General features: G+C 42.2%; 1 protein-coding gene across 7 annotated transcripts in view; it reads right to left on the bottom strand.

Moving 5' to 3' along the window:
• Positions 1-24,111, bottom strand: part of NOSTRIN (nitric oxide synthase trafficking) — a 312,960-nt gene that overhangs the window by 60,870 nt on the left and 227,979 nt on the right. For 2 of the 7 annotated variants that reach the window (XM_015110290.3, XM_077957146.1), the window contains exon 1: positions 2,523-3,041. In XM_015110290.3, coding sequence (XP_014965776.1) covers positions 2,523-2,549 — 27 coding nt within the window. In that variant the 5' untranslated portion in view covers positions 2,550-3,041. Of the gene's footprint in view, positions 1-2,522; positions 3,042-24,111 lie in introns of those variants that run through there. The other 5 variants (XM_077957149.1, XM_077957150.1, XM_001103102.5 and 2 more) reach the window with 4 other exon arrangements.

The following is a 24,111-nucleotide window of genomic DNA, read 5'->3' as shown; positions in this document are numbered from 1 at the left end:
TGACGGGCCCAGCTATCAGCCTATTTTGCCCATTAAAACTTGATCTAAAAGAGATTTTTAAATTTTTTCGTACCATGAGCCCTTTTTGTAGTCTCATGAAACCTATTTGATTCAGAATAACATTTTTAAGTAGCGTAGGGTTACAAAGGAAATGAATTATATATTTTTAGAGTGTATTTTTAAAATTATGATATTATATGCTTTTTAATTAACATGCTAAATTACATATCTTAAGTATTACCACATTTTGAAGTCAGGTTGAATGTAAATATTTCTAGATACGTGCAACAACTGTCATGTTGTTATAAAATTTCTGATTTTTATTGGTTACAAAGTCACAGACACTACACAGATATTACTAGTAGTATTGGGGCTTGTTGCCTATATTCTGGATTGAATAAAATTCTAAATCTCAATTAGAAATCAGTACAAATAGAGATTTGTTTTCACTGAAGTTCATGCAACCCACTGAGTTCCATACATGGGTATATTGGTATGGGCCCGGTTAAGAACTGTAGCTAAGACTTTATGAATTGTGCTCTGTGCAACTCTAGGGACTCATGGAAAGGGACATTTTGCAGGTGCTTAAAGCTTTGGGTTATTTTATAAAACTACCTAAGTGTTTCATGAGGCACTCATTTGCAATCCATTTCCTTGTCTTATTTTGTTCCCAAACTGTAGATTCATCTTCACATAGCATTGTTTCCCAAGTACAAGCTAAGAATGTACCAGGAAATCAACTTGAACACTTGATTAAGATGAAACAATTGCAAATAAATAAATGTTCTGTGACTTTAGAGGGTTTGGAAACCCAGGCTGAAGGGATATCCGCCTCCCCATGACTCCCGGATTCTTTTGGTGGCAATGAGCCCATACAGATGACCTTCAGAGTTTTAGACAAGGACAGGAGTCCTTGGCTCAGCAGAGCACAAGGAACTATTCAGCATGTCAGGGAGTGGAGCTTTAAGCAGACACAGAAGTATGGTTATGGGTTGCCTTGGGGGCTGCTGAAAGAAAACATTTCTCCACATCTGAAGACTGACTTTGCTGCCTGCAAAAACAATGCTAGGCCTTCAGTTTCCTTTTTATGTATTTATTTATTCTTCTCGTTTTAAACTTAATTACATCTGGCCTCCATTTCCCTCTCTTCTGTCCATTGAACTCGTCCCCTGGTGTTAATTGTCTTCTTTGGTTACTATTAGTGCCAAGATTTTGCTGCCACTTATCCCATGCCTGTCCTGGCCTGCCACCCTGATACAAAATCATCCAGTAGGAGTGTTGAGACAGGGGAGGATTTTACAGTTTAGTAAGGGAGCAACCTCAAGGAGAGATAAATAAATGATAAAAGACTACTTAAAAATTATTCATAATTACCAGTGGAGAGAAGACTGAGATTGAAGTAATTAAAGGTGGAAGTTTCACTCTAAAAAATCTATAACAATATCATTGGAATTTGTTTCTACATTAAGCACAAATTATTTTTGTGTTTAAAGACAGTAAAATTAGGCAGAATTGGCTACTATCTTGTCATTAGTAAAATTACTAGTCATTTATGAGTTCATCTCATTTAGCTCATCTGATTTTCTGCAATAGTAGCCATAGTTCCATCTTTTCCAACCATGTGCTTTTCTTATCCACTGAATAAACAAAAAGGAAATCAATAATCCTCTGCTGGTCTTCTTCTTCATGGCTCTATCTCAGCGCCCATTTATCTGCTGCTCCACAGTTTGTGTTATTAATACATGAAGGATGACTGAAACCTCTTGCTTATGACGTCACCAATCTTAGCTTTTCAGCCCCATGTGTTGGGATAAAACACTGACCCTCCTTAATTACTTTATTTTCAAAGTAAACATATCCCCTTTTATTTTAGTTGCTTCTTATTTCCTAAATTACGTCTCTGCTATTGCCACCAGTGACCTCACAATGTCTTTGGACTTCTGACCAAACTTATATTTTTGGTAGTGCTCCGAATATTACCAAAACAAGCAAACATGGAACAAACATGCGGCTAAACCAGTCTGAGAACTACTGCAGGCCAGGCAGAGCGGAGAGTCTATCCTTCCTCCTGCAGGACTTGTGATCCTTGACTCAACAAATGAGGGCAAAAAAGCACAAAAACTCTCCTCCCTCACTTTATTCTCAGAGCCAAAAATTGGCTGCAGACATTCTGTGTGTTTTTGTATCCACTCCACACGTGATGTTGGCACCATGGGTGTCTGTCTTAAGAATGTTTTCCAAACAGCCACCATCTGGATCCAAATACGATGCTTTACTCACTCAAAACTTTTTCCAAGAATATGAGAAGGAAAGATGACAATTACCTGCCCTGTCATTTCCTAGAAAAAGCTCTGTTTTTAAACTGAAACAAAGAAAAACCACAAACTTTTGTACCACAGCCAATATCTAAATGTGTTTGGTTTCTGAGTGTCTCAAATTTCTTAAGTTAAAATCCATTAATATATAAACCCACCCTCCACCCTCCTCACACGCAGGCACACAACCCACACCGAGCTACTCACCGGACAATCTGTCAGTGGATCCCTCATGTCGAAATGTGTCTGGCTTTTGTCCTTTCACCTACGCTCCAGCATTCTAGACACTGTAATCAAGGTTGGGTGTGTACTGGACTTCCGGGATTCAAAGGGCCTAGAGTACGTCAGTCCTTGTCAAACACACCAAGGAGGAAGTCCCAGCTCTGGACTTTCATCCCGTTTGTTTCCTGAGAAAGTAAAGAACTGCTCTGGATGAAGAGAGCCAGGGTGAGACAGTGAGAATGACTTCTCTAAACCCTCAGAGGGCAGGATCCTGAGTCCTGAACAGCGTAACATTGAGATAAGGCACAGAAGCTGCAATGTGTCTCCAATAATTCTAGCGCTCGGTCTGACAGTGCAGGAACACATATCCTCTCAGCCTGTAGTATTAATCATGCTTGTTATTTTCTATATTGTATGATGCTTTGACTTTTTGGGACCTCGTGGACTTGGAGAGAGACTGCCTGTCTGAGGGTTAGCTAATTCCTAGAGAGAGCAAACAACTGGCTTGTGAGCATGCCTTTAATATGCAAACCAACAAATCTAGAGCCCAACCACCCCGCCCACCTCCTTTATCCAGCTCTCAAATACCAAGCCCATATTCCCCCACCCCCTAAAATCCCACAGGGCCAGATACCAAACAACTAGGAACCTACTCCTGTAGAACTATAACTACAGAATGTTCAGAAACAGCTATCAGGAGCAAAGTGTACACTAACCACTTCTCCGAGCCTAACTCCACTCTCCCTCCAGCCCCAACAGGATCAAGAGGCTAAGCTTTCAATGTAAAGAAAACAATTGCCTAGATTTGGCCTCATTTTTCATCACTCAAAAGGATAGACAGAATAAGAACTCAACCACAGCTTGAGTTCTACTGCTTTCTCTGCACCTGTGGTCCCAGTTGCCAATCATTAGATTTCCAATGAATGGGCTATTGACGTATGACAGCCATTTGCTAGGCTGTGGGCAGTTCTGTTTGACTGGCAGGCAAGGGCAGGCCCCAGTTTGAAAGGAGCTCCATCAACACAGTCCAGTGGAACATTTCACAGTTGAAAAGCATTCAGTTTTCACCTGCCTGGCTGGCTCAGCCTCCATTCATCTGTCCCTGGTGTGCAGGCTCCATTCAATGTCCCTAGAAATAAGCCAGTTGCAGTGGCTCATGCCTATAATCCAAGCACTTTGGGAGGCAGAGTCTACAAGGTCACTTGAGGCCAGGAGTTTGAGAGCAGCCTGGGCAATACAGCAAAAGACTCCTATCTCTACAATTTTTTTTTTAAATTAGGGTGTGGTGGTATGTGCTGTAGTCCCAGCTACTCAAGAGTTTGAGGCAGAGGATTGCTTGGGTCTAGGGGTTCAAAGCTGGGCGACACAGTGAGACTCTGTCTCTAAAAAAAAAAAAGAAAAAAGAAAAAGAAAAAAAAGAAAAAAGCTCCTAGAAACAACATAGAAGAGTCGAGACAATTAAGGAAAAGAACTTGCCTTGCACCGTGGAGAGGAGGGGCCTTTTCCATACACTTAATGTCCTCCCTCTTTGCTTATCCAAAGAACTTGATCACTGGAGGTTACAACAATCTTGGGTAGCTATCTCAGGACTGGAATTAGACAAGGCAACTCTGTATAATAAAAGAAATTTAAGTCAGGTACAGTGGCACACACCTGTAATCTTAGTACTTTGGGAGGCTGAGATGGGAAGATTGCTTGAGGCCAGGAGTTCGAGATCAGCCTTGTCAACATAGCAAACCCCATCTCTATTTTTTTTTTTTTTGAGACGGAGTCTTGCTCTGTCGCCCAGGCTGGAGTGCTGTGGCCAAATCTCAGCTCACTGCAAGCTCCGCCTCCCGGGTTTACGCCATTCTCCTGCCTCAGCCTCCTGAGTAGCTGGGACTACAGGCGCCCGCCACCTTGCCTGGCTAGTTTTTTGTATTTTTTAGTAGAGACGGGGTTTCACCGTGTTAGCCAGGATGTTCTCGATCTCCTGACCTCGTGATCCGCCTGTCTCAGCCTCCCAAAGTGCTGGGATTACAGGCTTGAGCCACTGCACCCGGCCCCTCTATTTTTTTTAAAAGAAATTTAGAGACAGGATATAGACTGAAGTTAATAATATGTGACTCAAATTCCCACTTGCGGGGGCTTCTCTGCCCTCAGAGATTTTAGATAAACTTGTCCAGAGCCACAGTTCTAGGACTTGGGGCAGCTCAATGTCCTCTCTGTGATTCCTGCCCCATTTTTCTTGCTGCTCTTTGTTTCATTTCAGTCCCAACTGAGTCCAAACTGGGGAAATTGGTCTCCCTTGCCAGTTTCCACAAGAAATGCTGTCACACAAAGCCTACTGTGATCTTTGTATATGAATTATAGATTGGTAGGGCACTCCTATCCCCAAACTCTTCATGTGTGCCATTCCCAGTGCACTGACTAGCTTTCCCTCAGACCTCCTGGACATCTGCTGAATTAAAATCCTTTCATCTTGCTCCCATCTGCTGCAGGGCTGTTGTAAGTGCTGCAGGGGATCCTGGCTGAATCCAGACTGAGAATTAGAATTTGGCTATTTGTTGAGCTTCTCAGAGGAGTGTTTGAATGTGCAAAAAGCCTTGATTTTGGAGGTCAGAAATAGGTTGGTATCATTTATCCTTTGTCACAATAATACTGTGTAACAAACAGAAAAACCAGTGGCTTCAAATGACACAGACTTTACTTGGTTCAAAAATCTATAGTTTAGCTGGGTGGATCTTCAGGTGTCCCCTGACCTCACTCATGTAAAAGCAGGTCATCTACACAGGGCTTGGCAGAGCCATGCATCTGGGCTTTTCTGGGCAGGGGGATGGCTGGGGGCTAGCTGTTGGCTGAGGCCGTACTTCATGAGCTGGTAGTCTAACCAGGCTCTTCTCAGGGTATGGCAGAGGAGCCACAAGAGTGAGTGGAACAGCTCAAGGCCTCTGGAGGTACAGCTTAAAATGGACATCCCATCATTTCAGCCACATCCAGCTGATCAAAGCCAGTCATGGCCCAGCGCAGATTAAAGAGGCAAGGAGAGCTTCTACTTTTTAATAGGAGGAGCTCAGTGTCCCATTGTAAAGGGCGTAGAGACAGAGAGGGGCGGACAATTGGAGTTAGTTTTCCATTCCATTTACTACAATGACTGGTTAATATTTGTTCTTGAGTGACTAGAGATAAAGCATCAAGGACAAGGAGCAGGTAGCTGGTTATGTATCTTCCTCTCCCTCTCCCCAACCCAGCCTGGGGTGACATGTTTTGAACCTCAGCAGACTGAGGTTAGGAAGAGAAATAAGAGGACCTAAATCATAAAAGACTCTAGATGGATAAGGGCTGTTCTCTCCTCTGACCCCACATTCCACCCTAAACATACTCTGCTAAGGAGTATAGCAAAAAGCACCTCTGCTGGGTATGGGTTGGGAGGAGGCAGCAGTAGGGAGAACCTGCTAAGGTGTCTTCAGCCACTGAGGCTCAGGTAGGTGATGCATCTTGATAAGGAAGATAGAGCAGGCCACAGTGAGCACATTTGTCCCCGAGCATGTGAGAATTCTTCTAGTCCCGAAAAATGGCCCAAGGGGACTTTGGGAGGAGAAGACTGAGTTCCTATGTGAGTAAGAGGAGCAAAGAACTTTGTAGTTTTGGAATTAATATTAACAACCTCATTTGTACCTACAGTTTGATGAGAATGTGAACCTAAAGGAAAAAACAACTGAGGCCAACTTAATATAAGTAGTGCATTTACTTGGGCCACGCTTGAGGACTGCAACCCAAGAGCATAGTTTCAAGTTGCCTTGAGTATATGCTCTGGTTAGCAGCAGGTACAAGTAGGTTTTTAAAGGAAAAGAAGAGGAAGAGGAAGAAGCTCCTGAGTTGTTTGCCAAGAATTTCCATGAAAATAACATAAGCTATTGATTGGCTATACACTGTTCTGTGTATCACAAATTCCAGGAACATAAAGATAGTAGATGAGGTGGCTAGTCAGGAACAAAATGCCTTTAAATGATTGCTTCCAGGCATGGGTTCAAGGAGGCACAGCAAGACTGGAGCCCCATGCTCCCTCTCTGGGCCTGATGAATTTGGCATACCTCATATGGCTCAGACTGCTCTAAGCCATTTTTCTTTTCTCAAGAACTATCTTCTTTCTTTCTATCTATCTATCTATCTATCTATCTATCTATCTATCATCTATCTATGTCTATCTATCTCTGTCTATCCATCTATTTGTCTCTCTCTCTCTATCTATCTTTGTCTATCTATCGATCGATCGATCGAAGCATCTCCTCCAAGAAGGTATACCATTCACACTTTCTGAAAATTTTAATGTGCAAAGAATTCTTTTGAGTTCTCTGTTCTCAGATTTGTCTCTGGTCCCACATTTCTGACCTGCACTCATACTCTGGCTGCTTTCCAGCCTAGCCTCCAGTTAGATTTACTGTCTGACCTCTCCTGTCCTAATCTTCCTGCTTTCTTTCTCAGTCTCCGCTCAGCATGTGCCTTCCTGGTAGGGCCTCTCTGCAGAAAGAAAACCTGCAACGGATTCCCTTCCAGAGTCTGGCCTGGAAGCTGCTCTGCTGGACTCCAACTTTCACATTTTGTGCTGCCTCTAAGGGGAGTTAACAACAATAGTACACATGTATTAAGTATTCACAAATACTGGGTGTTGGTAAGCTGGTAAGAAAAAGGAGCCCAAATGTAATAGGAGCTAATGGCAATTCAAAACTTGCCTTGGAAGTTTCTTTTGTAGCCAAAACATGCAAAGAACTGGCAACGGCATAAACATCATCAATTGAGACCTAGGTAAATACTTTATGGTAATATAAGCTCACATTTAAAGGACTTACCACATGTCAGGCACCATTCTAAGTGTTTTACAAATACAATTGGCCCTCCATATCCCTGGGCTCTGCATCTGTGGATTGAAAATAATAATTTTTAAAGTAACAATAAAAATACAAATAAGTGTTTATGACTACTTATATAACATTTACATAGCATTAGGTGTTATGAGTTACCTAGAGATGATTTAAAGTACATGGGAGGATGTGTGTAGGTTATGTGCAAATGTGACACTATTTTATATAAGGGACTTGAATATCTTTGGATTTTGGTATGAGGGGGTATCCTGAAACCAATACCCCATGTACACTGAGGGATGACTTATTAACTTATTTAATCATCACGGTTATCATTTGAGGTAGATATGTATTATTTTGATCCTTATAATACCCATAGGGCAACAGAGGCACAAGGTAGAGACGAGGTCTCACCATGTTACCTATGCTTGTCTCAAACTCCTGAGCTCCAGCGATCCATCTCTCTTGGCCTCCCAAAGTGCTGGGATTGCAGAAGTGAGCCACTGCACCCAGCAACACACACACACACAAATTTAAAGGATAACACTTATGCTAACTTTAATTTTTAAAAAAGAACTGATAGTTGAGATGATGACAGCGTGCCTTGTTATTTTCGTATCTCTAGGATTTTGCTTACGCTGAGCCTTCCAGTGGGAAGTCCTTCTAGTTTTATATTGACCCAGCTGATTTTTACTTATCTCCAAAGTCTAGCTTGTGTTGTTTTCTCCAGAGAGAGTGAACTCTTGCCTTTATACTACTGCTATCTATTGCACACATCTCTTTTACTTCATTTATCTTATCGTGTTGAAAGTATTCATTTAGGCTGGGTGCAGTGGCTCATGCCTGTTATCTCAACACTTTGGGAGGCCATAGCAGAAGTGTTGCTTGAGGCCAGGAGGTCGAGACCAGCCTGGGAAACATGGCGAAACCCCATCTCTACCAAAAATAAAAAGTAAAAAAACTAGCCAGGCATGGTGGTGTGTACCTGTAGTCCCAGCTATTCAGGAGGCTGAGGTGGGATGATCACCCGAGCCCAGGGAAACTGAGGCTGCAGTGAGCCGTGTTCATGTCACCACACTCCATCCAGCCTGGGTGACAGAGAGGGACCTTGTCTCAAAAAAAAAAGAAAAAAAAAATAAAAGTATGAGTTTAATGGTCTGCCTCCCACAGTACTCAATGAGCTCCTCATAGCCAAGTATCTGGAACAAAGTAAATGTTCAATAAATAATTGCTTTCCTTTGAATTAAATACCGAAAGAGTGACTCCATTAGCAAGTTTCTCTTTTTTGGCAAGGCAGGGGATATTGTTTACGCGTAGGCCCATATCCTCAGCTATCAGGAAGCAGAGTTCAAAACACTGAGACAGAAGATAAGTGTGACCTTCTGGGCAGGAACTCTAAAATGGGAAATGGTTCCAATGCACTTGGGAGGCTCTGACACTGATTAAAATGGCCTTGACAAGCAGGAAACGAAGTAGGACTCGGCAAGAATCCCAAGGGGCCACTTAGAGAACTTTCTTGGAGGTTTGTTGGTTAAAATATATAAACAGATGAGGTAAGAAGAGTCTTGGGATTGAGAATAAAACCGAAGAGTTCCCTAATGTTAAGAATAAGTTTGGAAGAGCTGGAGTCTAAAATGGGCAGGGGTCTGACAAGTTTGCCAAGAACATCTAAGAGAATTTTTGCCGTATTCACAGTAAGATTAGGGCAGCTGGCCTGCTGGTATTAAAGGCCCAGTGGGCAGGAGTACTTAGCCAGGCTGCTGGGGTCCAGGGGTTAAGGGGTCAGCTGGGAGCAGCTAGCTGTCAGCAGGCCACATCTTCGAGAGCGCTTTCTTTGTAGGACTAGCTATGACATGGGTGACACATCTTGATATACATTAACATGTCTTCCCAAGGCCAGCTCCTGGTTCTGAGTCCTGGATGACGCCTAGTCCTTGACCTGTTTGAGCTGACAGAGGAGCAGCAGCTTTCCCTGTTGCCGCAGCACGCACATGCGCACCACGGTCAGTGTTTACCATACCTGACATCACTTCCACCAATCACCCTCAGAGGGAAGTGTAGAAGCAATTTCATTCTGATTAAGTCACTCTTATTTTCAGTCTGGGATCATTGCAGTGATAAGTTTTCCTAATTTTCATATCTCTCCAAAGCTAAAAGATACATTTCTGAAGACTTGCCTTAATGCACATATTTTTTAAAAAAGTTTTTAAGGGTTTTGAGCTTTGCCCAAAGCCTTAGATGGAAAAAAGAAAACTATCCAATTTAGAAGCACTAATGAGTACTTTAAACTGTGGCAGAAGCAGTGGGGGTAAACACTGATGCTGTTATTGTTAATAGCCAGCCTAATTTGTAGCATCTAAGGTAACTTTTATGCTCTGCTTGTACTAATTACATTGTGGTTGTAAAAATTGCACAGAATAAGCTTTTTGCCTCTTAACACCTCATTGAAATTACTTAATTTTTAAATCTGAGCCCAAATGGTCATAATTAACTTACTATATACATGCAAATTCAGTGTGCTAGGGTTTAATTTTTATTATGCATGTCCAAGTGTCATATATATTAATTTTAAAACTCCAGGTGTTAATGGAGAAAGAAGATGAAACCAAATAGATTAATTTGCATAAAACAAATTAGTATAAATTTACTTTTCCACAATAAGCCCTAGGAAATGAAGACTAATGGACAACTAATTAATAGTCAAGTCATCCTATAGCTGTGATCTATGGCTTTAGCTTCCAAAGGAAAGCATGAGAACAAGGACATTTTACAAATGCAGATTTGCCCAAATTACATTATATCTTCATTTAATCACCTGTGTTAATATTTATGTCTCATTACTTACATTTTTTTCTAAGTTCATCTATGATCAAATCTCAATTACAAATCTCAATTTAAATGTACACTGGAATATCCAGTATAGAGTTGTTTTAGTCTCCAAGGCACATTATGAGTTGGGCATTTTTGCCTATGTAAATAAAGTGCCAACAGTGGGACTTATTCACCTTTTCCATCTTGGTCCCCTCTACACTTTATAAGTAATGGATTTATAGTGATTTCCTATAAATCATTGCCAAGTTATGGAGATGGAGTCTTAGAGAAGAAACAAAAGCATGCCAAATGGTTATTTATTGTGATCTTTTCCTGTGGCAGCAACTGAGAGGCTAGGGGATGGGCATGGGAAGTGGTAGAGCTTTACTCTTTACTGGACTTCCTTTTGCACTTTTGAAATTTTATATGCTGTGCTTGCATTACCTATTCAAAACTATTTACTACGAGCCAGGTGCAGTGGCACACCTGCAATCCCAACTACATAGGAGGCTGAGGCAGGAGGATCCCTTGAGCCCAGGAGTTTGAGACCAGCCTAGGCAACATGGTGAGATTCCATATGAATTTTTTAAAAAGTATATATTAATTTTTTAAAGCCATTGTACAGCCCTGAGACTGAGGGCACCCTGTCCACTCAAACTTAGGTTCAGTCAAACAGCCCTCTGAGTACTTGTTAAAAATCATCCCCTTAGGCTGGGCGCGGTGGCTCAAGCCTGTAATCCCAGCACTTTGGGAGGCCGAGACGGGTAGATCACGAGGTCAGGAGATCGAGACCATCCTGGCTAACACGGTGAAACCCCGTCTCTACTAAAAAAATACAAAGAAACTAGCCGGGCGAGGTGGCGGGCGCCTGTAGTCCCAGCTACTCGGGAGGCTGAGGCAGGAGAATGGCGTGAACCCGGGAGGCGGAGCTTGCAGTGAGCCGAGATCTCGCCACTGCACTCCAGCCTGGGCAACAGAGCAAGACTCCGTCTCAAAAAAAAAAAAAAAAAAAAAATCATCCCCTGTTGTCTTCTCACTCAAATTATTTAACCTCTAAGTCAACTCCTCTCCCAACTCTTCTGAAATGGTTCTACTGAAAAACACAAGTTCTTTCATTTTGCCTCTCTGTAGCGTTTTACACAATTGATAAATCATTGATGTGTATTCATCCATTCACTCATTCATTCCAGGATGTCTTTTGAAGCACCTTCTTTGTTCCAGGCATTGACGAGAGATCCAAGGAGGAACAAGCGCCAATCCCTTCTTTCAAGGACAGCAGTTTGATGAAGGAAGGTTACATTATACTATGATAGATTATGAAGACGACGATAGATATGATGATAGATAGATATGATGGACAGATTATGAAGATATGATAGATACAGAGGAGGTCTTTAGAGAAATGTAATGGGAATTACAAAGAGGTATCCCACGCAGCCTAGTTGGGAATGAAGGGAAACACAGAAAATGCTGGTAAGAGATAGTCACACTTGCTGACACTTGATATGCATGTATCAGTCGTGTTTATATAAGAGAAACTGTTCTGTTGTATCTGGAAAATTATCTCTCAAGAGTGCTTTGAGTGCACAGTTTGCATGGGACCTTATAGTTCATGAGGCTTGGAAGATACTCAGAGGCCAGATAATGGGATGACTCCAGTGCCATGTTTTAACTTTAACCCAAAGGTAAATGGAGTCACAAAAGGGTCTTTCTTCTCTCCACATAGGAACTTAACGCACATTTGTGATATTTAGATTTTTTTTTGTTTGTTTTCTTTTTTGAGACAGGGTCTCACTCTGTCACTTAGGCTGGAGTGCAGTGACACGATCTTGGCTCACTGCAACCTCTGCCTCCCAAACTCAAGCAATCTTCCCGCCTCAGCTTCCCAAGTAGTTAGAGCTAAATGTGTGTGCCACCAGGCCCAGCTAATTTATTTTTTATTTTTTGTAGAGATGAGGTTTCACCATATTGCCCAGGCTGGTTTCCAAGCTCCTGGGCTCAAGCAATCCACCCACCTCAGTCTTCCAAAGTTCTGGGATTACAGGTGTGAGCCACAGTGCCTGGCCAATATTTAGATTTTAGTTTTAGGCTGTTCATTCTGACGGTAGTGTAGAAACTCTAAAGCAAACTGAGATAAGGATTAGGAAGAGTGAGGAGGCTGTTGCCAGGAACCAGGAGAAAAATGGTGAGGCCTTAACTAACCCTGGAGGCAGTGGTAGAGTTTTAAAATGGAACCAGCAAGACTTGGTGATAGACTGGATTAAGGGTAAGTAATGAGGGAGTGGGAGGAATCTAGAACAAAGCCCAAGCTTCTGGTATCTTCCTCAAAATTCCCTTCTCTATGGCCTCCATGGGAGGAACTAAAGAACAGGAGTTAATGATATAGGCTTTGGAGTGTGGGGAATTCAAAAGTTGGCTACACTACAAATTAGTATGCTAACTTTGGGAGAAATTTCTTAGCCCCTTTGAGTTTCAGTTTCCTGTTATGTAAATGGAAGTAATACCATATATTTCATAGCAGAGTATACATAATGACTGTTCAATAAACATTTACTGTTATTACTGTTATCAGGATCACCTTATTTTTTGCAGAATAAAGATGTTAAAGATAATTTTATGGCCAGGTATGCTGGCTCCTGACTACAATCCCAGCACTTTGGGAGGCTGAGGCAGGTGGATCACCTGAGGTTAGGAGTTCAGACTAGCCTGGGCAACATGGCAAAAACCCTGTCTCAACTAAAAATACAAAAAACTAAACAAAACAAACAAACAAAAAATTAGCCAGGTGTGGTGGTAAGCACCTGTAGTCTCAGCTACTCAGGAGGCTGAAGCAGGAGAATTACTTGAACCTGGGAGGCAGAAGTTGCAGTGAGCCAAGATCGCGCCACTGCACTCCAGCCTGGGTGACAAAGTGAAGACTACGTCTCAAAAAAGAAAATAAAATAAAGATAATTTTATATTATACACACAAAACACTAAAAAATATAACTATCCTAATTCAAAAATTTATAAAACTCACATGACTGCTCACCAAACAATTTAGAATTCTCAAGAAGTTTTACTTAATGCATTTTTTTATTTCACTAAATTTTTCCTTTGATAACTTGAGGCACTTGTATTACTTTACGACTCTCGAAAGTCACAGATAGCATCCTCATTTTAAAAAATAAACATTTTGCATCTAGAGATCTGAAAATTTTACTTAGGACATTAAGATTTTGAAAACAAACATATTGGTTAAAAATACTCTCAAAGTTACAAACAAATTGCAAGTTCATTACAAGGATTTTTTTTCCTTTTTTCCTGAATAAGTTGCCAATCTAATGCTCCATCATCTTCTAATATTTTAGTGTGCATTTCCTTCAAACAAGGATGTTCTACAACAAAACCACAATACAACCATCAAAAGCAGGAAATTGAAATGGATTCATCACTACTATCTAACCCTCAGTTCCACCAATTGTCCTGCCTAAGTTTCCCATAGCAACAGGAGCTAGTTCAGTATCGTGCCTGGCATTCAGGCACTATGTTTCTTTAGTCTCCACTCTGGAACAGTTCTTAGCCCTTCCTTGGCTTTCCTGCCATTGACAGACTTGAAGATGACCAGTTAATTATTTTGTGTAACATCCTTCAATTTGGGCTTATCTGATGTTTGCTCATGATCAGATTCAGGTTTCGTATCTTTGGCAGGAATATCACAGAAGTGATGCTGTGATCTTATTGCATTCATTCACGTGACTCATTTCATTTGCCCCATTAATGATGGTGTTCACCTGATTACGATGGTGTCTGCCAGGCTGCTTCGCTGTTTTAACCTTTGAAGTGAGTAAATATTTTGTGGCGACGTACCTTGAAACTAGGCAAACACCTTGCTCCTCATCACATTTTCAGTTTATTATATATTAATTTATATCATATGAACTCATAGTTTCCCATTTTATTCAATGCATTATAATTTATTACTATTACTACTTTTATGGCAAAGTTGCTGTAGCATTTTATTATTGCTACAAAAGACAATCAATCATATTTTCAATGAAATATACTCACTGAATGATGGTTCAACACACGAGGCAAAGAGGGATGTCTTTGGAGAAGGCACTTAAAGTAGCAAATTTTACTGCTTGACTAAACCAAAAATGAGCTAACTCAATCTGGCTGGGGGCCTGTTAGGACTGTTCCTTCTCACTGTGGCCTGACTAAAAACCACCGGCATTAAGCAAGTGTCACATTTCCCATGGCCTGTGCCCCAATGAGGTGGTTCTGCTCTCATAAGCTCTTTTATGAGACCAGTTTTCCCCAGTGCCGGTTCAGAAAATCTGCTCAGAGTTGGCAGAAATTGTTCAGAAAGCTTCTTGAAGGCCTTTTGTTTCTTGGTCTGACTTTCAGTTTGTACCAGCTACTTTAAGCAGCTTCAGCTTCCCAAGGTTACTAGCAACTTCTACTTTTCCTAATATATTTGGTTTTCCATTGCATTGGTTGTGATAGTCTGTTAGACTAGTAGCCTCCCAATTAACTGTAGCTCCACTTCATCCCTCTTTTTGAATCTGGGCTGGGCTCGTGACTTCCTTAATCAATAGGAGGCACACTCCAGCTGATATGGTTTGGATCTCTGTCCCCACCCAAATCTCACCTTGAATTGTAATAATCCCCACATGTTGTGGGAGGGACTCGGTGGGAGGTAATTGAGTCATGGGGGCAGGTGCTTCTTGTGCTGTTCTCATGACAGTGAATAAGTCTCATGAGATCTGATGGTTTTATAAAGGGGAGTTCCCCTATACAAGCCCTCTTGACTGCAGTCACGTAAGATATGCCTTTCGCCTTCTGCTATGGTTATGAGGCCTCCCCATCCATGTGGAACTGTGAGTCTGTTAAACCTCTTTCCTTTATACATTACCCAGTCCTGGGTATGTCTTCCTTAGTAGCGTGAGAACAAACTAATACACCAGCTTATTAATTTTGAGGCACAAAATATCCTAGATTTTAGTTGGTTCTATGTCCTCATAACATTTTCCCATCATTCTTTACGTACTTCTTTGCTTTCTGACCCAACAATGTTCCACACCCAGTCTTAGATTTCCCCGCCCAGGTCTGGGTTCAGCTACTTCAAGGAGCCCTGGTTCCTTTTCGTGGAGAATGGGTTTAGGATGGATTTAGAAACCAAGATCTGGGTCTTTAGGTGTGCTCAGGAGGAGCTATTGAGGAGGCATTGACTCTAGGCCCTGAGGTGGACAGTTATGAAATATCTATCATCTATCTACCTATCTATCTATCTAATCTGTGTGTGGGTATACACACACATACTCACATGTAAATGCAGATATACACTTACATCTGTGTTCATTTTGATATCTACCTATTAAAAACCATACACGGATAACTACAATTTTAATCCAATACTACTAAGTTCATTCGGTTTTCTCCTCCTCCATATTTACACTTCCCTTTTCCAGCAGTGAGAAACTGGCTCCGCTTATTGTTAATATATTTACATCTCTGATCAATCCTCCCCAATGTAACCCATCTCCCACTGCTTCCACTCTGGCTTTCCATGCTCTGGCTTCTCATGCCAGGCTGCCCCTCTGCAGGGATGGCCTCACCGTCCTGCTTGGGCTTTGATTCTTCGTGCTTCCTCCTCCAACTCCTCACTCCCACCTTGTGTGGATTCCTCTTTACCCCCATCTTGGACTATGATTCTGCCAGCTGCCCTGTCCTTCTGGGCAGACACCTCCATGCCCAATGTGGCCCCCAACGTTCCACTCTGGGCCACAGTGATTCCCTCACCTGGCAGAGATATCTGCTCTGCTCTGTCCTATTTGAGGTTTTGGGACTGAACAGTTCAGGAAGAGAAGCGAAAGGAAAGGAAAAAGAAAAAGGAAGAAGAGAAACTCATCATTATCATCTTTTTTTTTTTTTTTGAGGTAGGAGCTCACTCTGTCACTCAGGCTGCAGTGCAGCGGCACCATCATAGACTGCAGCCTTGAACTCCTGGGCTCAAGCAATTCTCCTGCTTTGGCCTCCCAATGTGCTTAAATTATAGGTGTAAGCCACCAACCCTGGCTGTCATCTTTATTATTTACATCATTTTTTTCTTATCACTTACCTTTCTTATCACTATTTTCTTTGCTGATTTATCTTCTTCCTCTCATCCCCCAAACATGGGTATTTCTCAAGGTTCTGGTTTGGCAGGCAGTGCAGAAAAGATCAAAGCTTGGACTAAGTTCTTTGCATCACCACTTTCTGGTTGTAAGACCAAGGACAAGGTTTTTACCCTCTTGTGCTTCAGTTTATCTGAAAAAAAAAAAAATGAAAATCATAACAGCCTCCAGTGTCAGTCTTCTATTTCCAATTTTTGTTAGACATTTCCACATGAAAGGACTCTCATCAGCTTAAATTCAAAATGTAAAAATCAACCCATTTTTCCTTTCCAAAATTGAGGCATCTTCTCACAGCTCCTCTTTCTGTAAATATATATTCACTCTACAAGAATTTATCGGGCACCTGCTGTGTAGTGGACACGGTGGCTGATAATGGGCACCTACTGTGTAGTGGACACGGTGGCTGATATGGATCAGCTATCAAAGGCAAGGCCTTTGCCCTCAAGACATTTCCAGTGAGTCCAGTGGGAAAGGCCGTGTGGTAAGTGTTCTGATGGAGTTAAATGGTTGTACCTTTTCTTCTCAAGGAAGAGCACCAAATTCCCAAAGACTAAGGCTTTCTGGCAAGACTAACTTCTAACATACATTAGTCTTCAAGGCCAAGTAAGAGTTAGCTACATGAAGAAGAAGAGGAGAAAGGTCTCCGTGGCAGTGTAAGCAGCATGGCCAGAGTTCCGGAGCTGTCACAGGCATGGCACATTCTGAGATAGACAGTGCCGATGGGGAGGGATGAGGATGGAGTGGAAGGCCAAGGTCAGGCCACTAAGGGGAAGAACAGGTGGTAGGGAGTGGGATGCCGGCTGCCTCACTGCTTCATGCTATGCCCTTTGTCTCAAATGCCCTTCCTCTTTCCACTGGACTCATTCAAATCCTATCCATTCTTCCTAGCTTTCTCCTTGAAACCTTTTCTTACCTGATCCCAGAAGCAGCTGTTACCAGCAGCGAATCCTTATGGGTCTGCTGCAGCAACCTCAGGTCTTAGCTCCTCAGAAGAAAGAATTTGGGGCTGGGTGCGGTGGCTCACGCCTGTAATCCCAGCACTTTGGAAGGTGGAGGCAGGCGGATCACTTGAGGTCAGGCATTTGAGACCAGCCTGGCCAACATGGTGAAACCCTGTCTCTACTAAAAATACAAAAAATTAGCCAGGTGTGATGGCGGGCGCCGGTAGTCCCAGCCACTCTGGAGCGGGGGCAGGGAAGAATTTGACCGAGGAAAAATAAGGCAGAGAGACTAAGGCAAGTTTTAGAGCAAGAGTGAAAGTTTACGAAAAGGTTTTAGGGCAGGAACAAAATGAAGTAAAGTACACTTCGAGGAGGGCCAAGCTGGCAACTTGAGAGATCAAGTGCCTGGCTTGACCTTTGACTTAGGGTTTTACACATTGGCATACCTCTGGGGTCTTGCATCCCTTTTCCCCTGATTATTCCCTTCTGGTGGGCTGTCTGCATGCCCAGTGCCCTACCAGTGCTTGGGGAGGGCTGCCTGCGCAACGTGTTTACGGGAGTTATAGGCATGCTCACTTGAGACGTTCTTCCTTTACCAGTACAACGTTCCTAGAGGAAAGTCATATACCAGTTAAACTCCCCCATTTTGCCTCATAGTGCGCATGCTTGAGCCCACTTACCTAACTCCTGAGATCTTATTGGGAAGCTGCTGATAACCAGTTTCAGGTTTTTTCTATCTGTCGGGAGACTGCTTTCCCTGGTGCTGGCTGTGACTAATTGTTTTAGAGAAATAATGACTGTAACAGTGTAACAACCACCTGACCATCACTTGATGGTCGTCTGATGTTCCGGATTGGGCGGGCAGCCCTCTCCTGGCCTGCTGATGTCTGCCTACTATAACACAACCTCTCTCTCCTCTGAACTTTTCTGGCAATTACTATTCTCACAACATATTTGATATAACGATGATACCAATGTCTTCTATCTATAGATTTTATTTTTATTTTTAAAAGCCTTTTGCTGGCCGGGGGCAGTGGCTTATGCCTGTAATCCTAGCACTTTGGGAGGCTGAGGCAGGTGGATCACTTGAGGTCAGGAGTTCAAGACCAGCCTGGCCAATATGGTGAAACCCCATCTCTACTAAAAATACAAAAAAGAAATTAGCCGGGTGTGGTGGTGTGCACCTGTAATTCCAGCTACTTGGGAGGCTGAGGCACGAGAATCACTTGAATCTGGGAGGCAGAGGTTGCAGTGAGCTGAGACACTGCCACTGGACTCCAGCCTGGGCAGCAGAGTGAGACTCTGTCTGAAAAAAAAAAAAAGTTTTTGCCTTGATCATTAAGTTTGATGTACACATAGAACAATTATTTCTTCAGAGCTAATAACTTCTGCCTGTGGCCTGCCTCCCTAACTGGATTGAGACCCCCTTCAATGCAGCAGCTTTGCCCCTGACTTCCTTATACTCCTCACAAAGCCTAACATAATGTCTCAAACGATTGGTGCTCAATATATTTATTGACTTGATTTTGATGTGCATTTTACTGCTTTCATTAGCATTCTGGTTCTGTGGGTAAACAATGTGGTACATGTAGCATAGTGTAAACTACTGGTTACCATAGTGCAAACTATTTTATAACTCCTCAGAAATGACTTGTAAGTGATACAACTAAGAAATGGCAGCACTAGAAGTGTGGTATGTCAGGGCTCTGTTCTGTGTACCATCTAGTACCCTCAGCTAAGAGAAAAACAATACGCATTGCTCTGAAAAACTCTAGGGATCCTTTTGAACTCATCTTTGGTGACATGGCTCCAATTAGTCTGAAATCTAACATAGTCTTGCTTGATGGCTTGCCAGACAGTAACTAGCACTCTGGGTCAGGAACTTAGGCTAGAGCCAAGAGTTCAATCCTGATGAATCAAATTAACAGCTATGACTCAGAAAGAGGAGGGCTGGTAACTGCTCTTTTATTTCCTATAACTCAAGTTACAGGATATAAACTCACTTTGTAGCATTTCATCCCTCACCTACTACCCACCCCTAGGACTATTTCCCTATGAGTCTTTCAGCCCATTCTTAAAACCCAGACCCCTAAAAAACAACTTTACTATGCAGATCCCTTCCATTCTTCAGTCTGCAATGTCTTGAATGACTGAACTGCTTCCCCTGGTTCTTTGTGAACCTGTGTTCTGGGTTAGGTTTGACCTTGCAAGTTCCCAGGGTTAGATTGAGGAAGATGTCCCCTTTGTGAATTAGACTGATAGAGTGAACTTGAAAAATTGAGTTCAGTTATTGATGTATTTGATTTATTGGGGGTCTTTCCCAAGAAAAGCTTCTGATATTGTTGAAAGGACTAAACAATATGATTCCAAAAAGAGGGAAGATACAGATGAAAACTACAGGAGGAAAAATTAGATCTGTAAGAAAAATTAACAGAGGTAGATAAGAAAAAAAGCCAATGGAGAATTCGAAATGCAGTACAAATCTTGGCAGCCCACACCTTCAGAAACAAATGCAAACATTTGGAATGGAAATGAAAAAATGGAATCTGTGTAATGAACCAGAAAGAGTACGCATAAGTTTTGGAATCACTCAGGTCTAGGGTCAAATCTTTACTGTGCTGGGGAGTGTTTAACTGGCTCATCATAAATGAATAAATAAACAAGAAAGCAAGCCCTAATTTGCAGCTTTTGCTGCAAATTATAAAGTTATTAAATACATGGTCTAGGAAAGTAATGTCACTGAACACAGATTTGTGAAGAAATGCACAACAGCACACATAAATAAAAATACAAATTTGTATTCATATCCTTCATACAAATACAATAGATGTAAATAACCTCAAGAGCATAGATGATAGTTGAAGATAGGTAAATCATTAAAAGTGATGTTTTTGGGTATTTATTACCTGTAAATATGTATTTTTTTGAGGCAGGGTCTTGCTCTGTGCCCAAGCTGGAGTGCAGTGGTGTGATCACACTTCACTACAGTCTTGACTTCCCAGGCTCAAGCAATCCTCCCACCTCAGCTTCTCAAGTAACTAGGACTACAGGTGTGTGCCACCATGACTGCTGATTTTTGTTTTTTGTTTTTTTGGTTTTTTTGGTAGAGACGGGGTTTCACCATATTGTACAGGCTGGTCTCCAACCCCTGGGCTCAAGCAATCCTCCTGCTCAACCTCCCAAAGTGCTGGGATTACAGGTGAGAGCCACTGTGCCTGGCCTTATTACCTATATTTTAAAATATAATTTTAATTTGTAAGTTTATACAATTTTTTAAAATGACTGTTTAATGATCAGCTTGCAAAATTTCAGAAAATAGAACAATCAGCCTGTACAAGCTGATACGAGCTGCCTCCACCACACCACTGATGAATGATGATACACTTGATCCTTATGATTGCTGGATTCCATATTTGTGAATTCACCTGCCCTCTAAAATTTATTTGCAAACCAAAAATCAATACTCAAAGCATGTGATGGTTAATTTTCTGTGTCAATTTAACTGGGCTACAGGATGCTTAGATATTTAGTTAAGCTATATTCTTGGTGTATCTGTGAAGGTGTCTTTGAGTGAGATTAACATTTGAATCTATAGGCTGAGTAAAGTAGATTGTCCTTCCTGGTGTGAGTGGGCCTCATTTAATTCCTAAAGGCTTGAACTGAACAAAAAGTCTGAGAAAGGAAGAATTTGGTCTCCCTCTGCTTGACTGTCTTTGAGCTGGGACATTGGTCTTCTCCTGCCCCTAGAACCAAACTGGGACTGGAACTTACACCAACAGCTCTTCTACTTCTCAGGTCTTTGGACTTAGACTGGAACTGTACCGTCAACTCTCCTGGCTCTACAGCTTGTGACCGAAGATCTTGGGACTTCTCGGCCTCCATCATCTTGGTGTGAACCAATTCCCCATAATAAATCTTTCTCTCCTTCCCTCCCTTTCTCTCCCTCTCTCTGTATACACACACACACACACACACACACACACACACACACGTATTTTATTGGTTCTGTTACTGTCGGCAAATCTGTACAGGCCTGAGGCAACCTCAGTTCTTGCATCCTCAAAAGAAAGAATTTGACTGCGGAGGCATAAGGCAAAGTGAAAGACCAAGGCAAGTGTTTTAGAGCAGGAGTGAAGTTTATTTAAAAGTTTTAGTGCAAGAATGAAAGGAAGTAAAGTTACTTGGAAGATGGCCAAGTGGGCAACTTGAGAGATCAAGTGCCTGGTTTGACCTTTGACTTGGGGTTTTGTATGTTGGCATACTACCCGGGTCTTGCATCCCTTCTCCCGATTCTTCCCTTGTGGTGGAATGTCTGCATGCGTAGTGCTTGCTAGCACTTGGGAGGGGCTGCACTCAGTGTGTTTATTGGAGTTGTATGCATGCTTACTTGGGGCCTTCCTCCCTTACCAGCTGAATGCTCCTAGAAGGTCATATAACAGTTAAACTTCACCATTTTGTCTCTTAATAAGCATGCCTGAGCCCACTCTCCCAACTCCTGAGATCTTATCAGGGAGCTGCTGATAACCAGTTTCAGATTTTTTCTATCTATCGGGGGGAGACTGCTTTTCCTTAACACCACTTTGACAAATTATTATTTTAGAGAAACAGTGTAACAACCACCTGACAATTACCTGATAGTCACCTGACATTCCTGGTTCAGGGGTGGCCCTCTTCTGCCCTGCTCATGCCTGACTAGCTACCTACTGTAACAGTTCTGCTTCTCTGGCGAACCCTGATGAATACATGTATCTTTTATAGTCATCTGTGGTGAAAATTTTGAGTCACTTGATGCACATATTCTAAGCTGGGGCTGAACAAGGCGCCACTCTGCCTTCTTCTTTCTACTCATGCTGTAAACAAATATTCTTTTTGTAGTTTGTCTAGTGACACAACTTTCGCATCTTTGTGCTTTTTGTTGGTGATTTTGCTGTTTAAAATGGTCCCCAAGTGTAGGGCTAAAGTGCTGTCTAGGGCGCTTAAGTGTAAGAAAGCTGTGATATGCCTTATGGGGAAAATGAAACCACCTTTGCAAAATAACAGCGAGAAAATTTTAACAGTGAAAGAAGTCTGATCTAACTAACCCTCATCTTGCCTTTAACATCCAAACTGCCCTTAATCATTCCTTGGGCTTGGGACAAGCTAACCTTGGGAGACATTTAGTTTATAGTTTAAACAATAGCCATTCCTCAAAACGAAACCACCCTTTGTAAAGCTAATGAAAGACCACCAGGTTAGGAGGATGACAGGAGCCTAAATTCTGCTAAGGTGTAGACATAAAGGATTATCAACCATTATTCTGGAGGTTACAAGATTTGCAACTTCCCCAATTACTCTTGCAGATAACATCTGTCTTGCAGAACCTAAGATTGGCCTTTTGTGATGTCTGATTGGCCTTTTGTGATGTCTTTTCAGGTTTTTGCATTTCTGATGACCAGTGTCTCCATCTGGACCTCCCTGTGGCCCCAACCAGGTGGTGGCCCTATCCAGAAGTGAACTGAGCACTCATAAGGACCATTTTCCATACCTCTATGATCGCATCCTTGAAAAAACCCTAGCCTCGGCCGGGCGCGGTGGCTCAAGCCTGTAATCCCAGCACTTTGGGAGGCCGAGACGGGCGGATCACGAGGTCAGGAGATCAAGACCATCCTGGCTAACACGGTGAAACCCCGTCTCTACTAAAAAATACAAAAAACTAGCCGGGCGCGGTGGCGGGCGCCTGTAGTCCCAACTACTCGGGAGGCTGAGGCAGGAGAATGGCGTGAACCCGGGAGGCGGAGCTTGCAGTGAGCTGAGATCTGGCCACTGCACTCCAGCCTGGGCGGCAGAGCGAGACTCCGTCTCAAAAAAAAAAAAAAAACAAAACCCTAGCCTCTGAATTTTCAGGGAGACTTATTTGCATGATAATACACCAGTCTTCTAATCAGCCAGCTCTGTGTGAATTAAAGCCACACAGAATTAAATTCCTTTATCTTGACAAATCAGCTCTATCCGGGCAGCCGGCAAGGAGAACCCATTGGGCAGTTACAAAAATGCATGTGTTGATAAGCTTCATTCAGGAATGAGTTATAGTGCAGTTGACTGTGAGTTCAATGGTAATTAACCAAAAATACAGATTAAATAGGAAGTCTTTAAACAAATACACATAAAGCAAGGTTATGTATTAATCAGTTGATGAAATGTGACCAGAAGGTTCCGGAAAACTAACCCTGTATTTATCCTAGGAGTAATGATTCAGCACTGGCTAATTCAGTGCTTGCAGTGACTTTTTAGAACATAACTATCATGAATAATGAGAATAAAATGTATCTACCTTTGAGGGGATAAGTGGCTTGACTGAGGTAGTTTTGCACCCAGCATTATGCCTGACACACAGTAGGAAAACAAGGTTGATTCTCTTCTCTGTCTAACCTCCCTGGGTGGTGGTGTGATGCTAAACTAAGTAGGTTCATTCATATGCAACTAGCAGTTGTGAAATCTACAAACAGCAAATATTGTCATTTTTGGCTTCTCTCCTCCTCCAGAGAGGTGCTTTGGAAATCGCTCTCATCCATCAATTCACAGTCCACTAGGTGCCTTTGAACTACATACAGAAAGGTGGTAACGAAACAACAGAAAAGAACTGCCTTTAGTCAGGAAGTTTGCCTTCCTACCTAAAGATCTCCTCTGGCTGATGATTGCCAATTTCTCATATTTTTTTCAAGTTGCTTTCCTTGAAGTGACCTGAAGGCATTTCCTGTCCCAGATCTTAGCATACTTACAGCAAAATCTTCCACCTCTCACTCTCCATCAGGACTTTGACTTTGTTGCTTGAGGGTTAAATCTT

The sequence above is a fragment of the Macaca mulatta genome, chromosome 12 (genome assembly GCF_049350105.2).
Source record: "Macaca mulatta isolate MMU2019108-1 chromosome 12, T2T-MMU8v2.0, whole genome shotgun sequence".
NCBI lineage: Eukaryota > Metazoa > Chordata > Mammalia > Primates > Cercopithecidae > Macaca > Macaca mulatta.
This window is presented reverse-complemented; position numbering and strand designations above follow the sequence as displayed.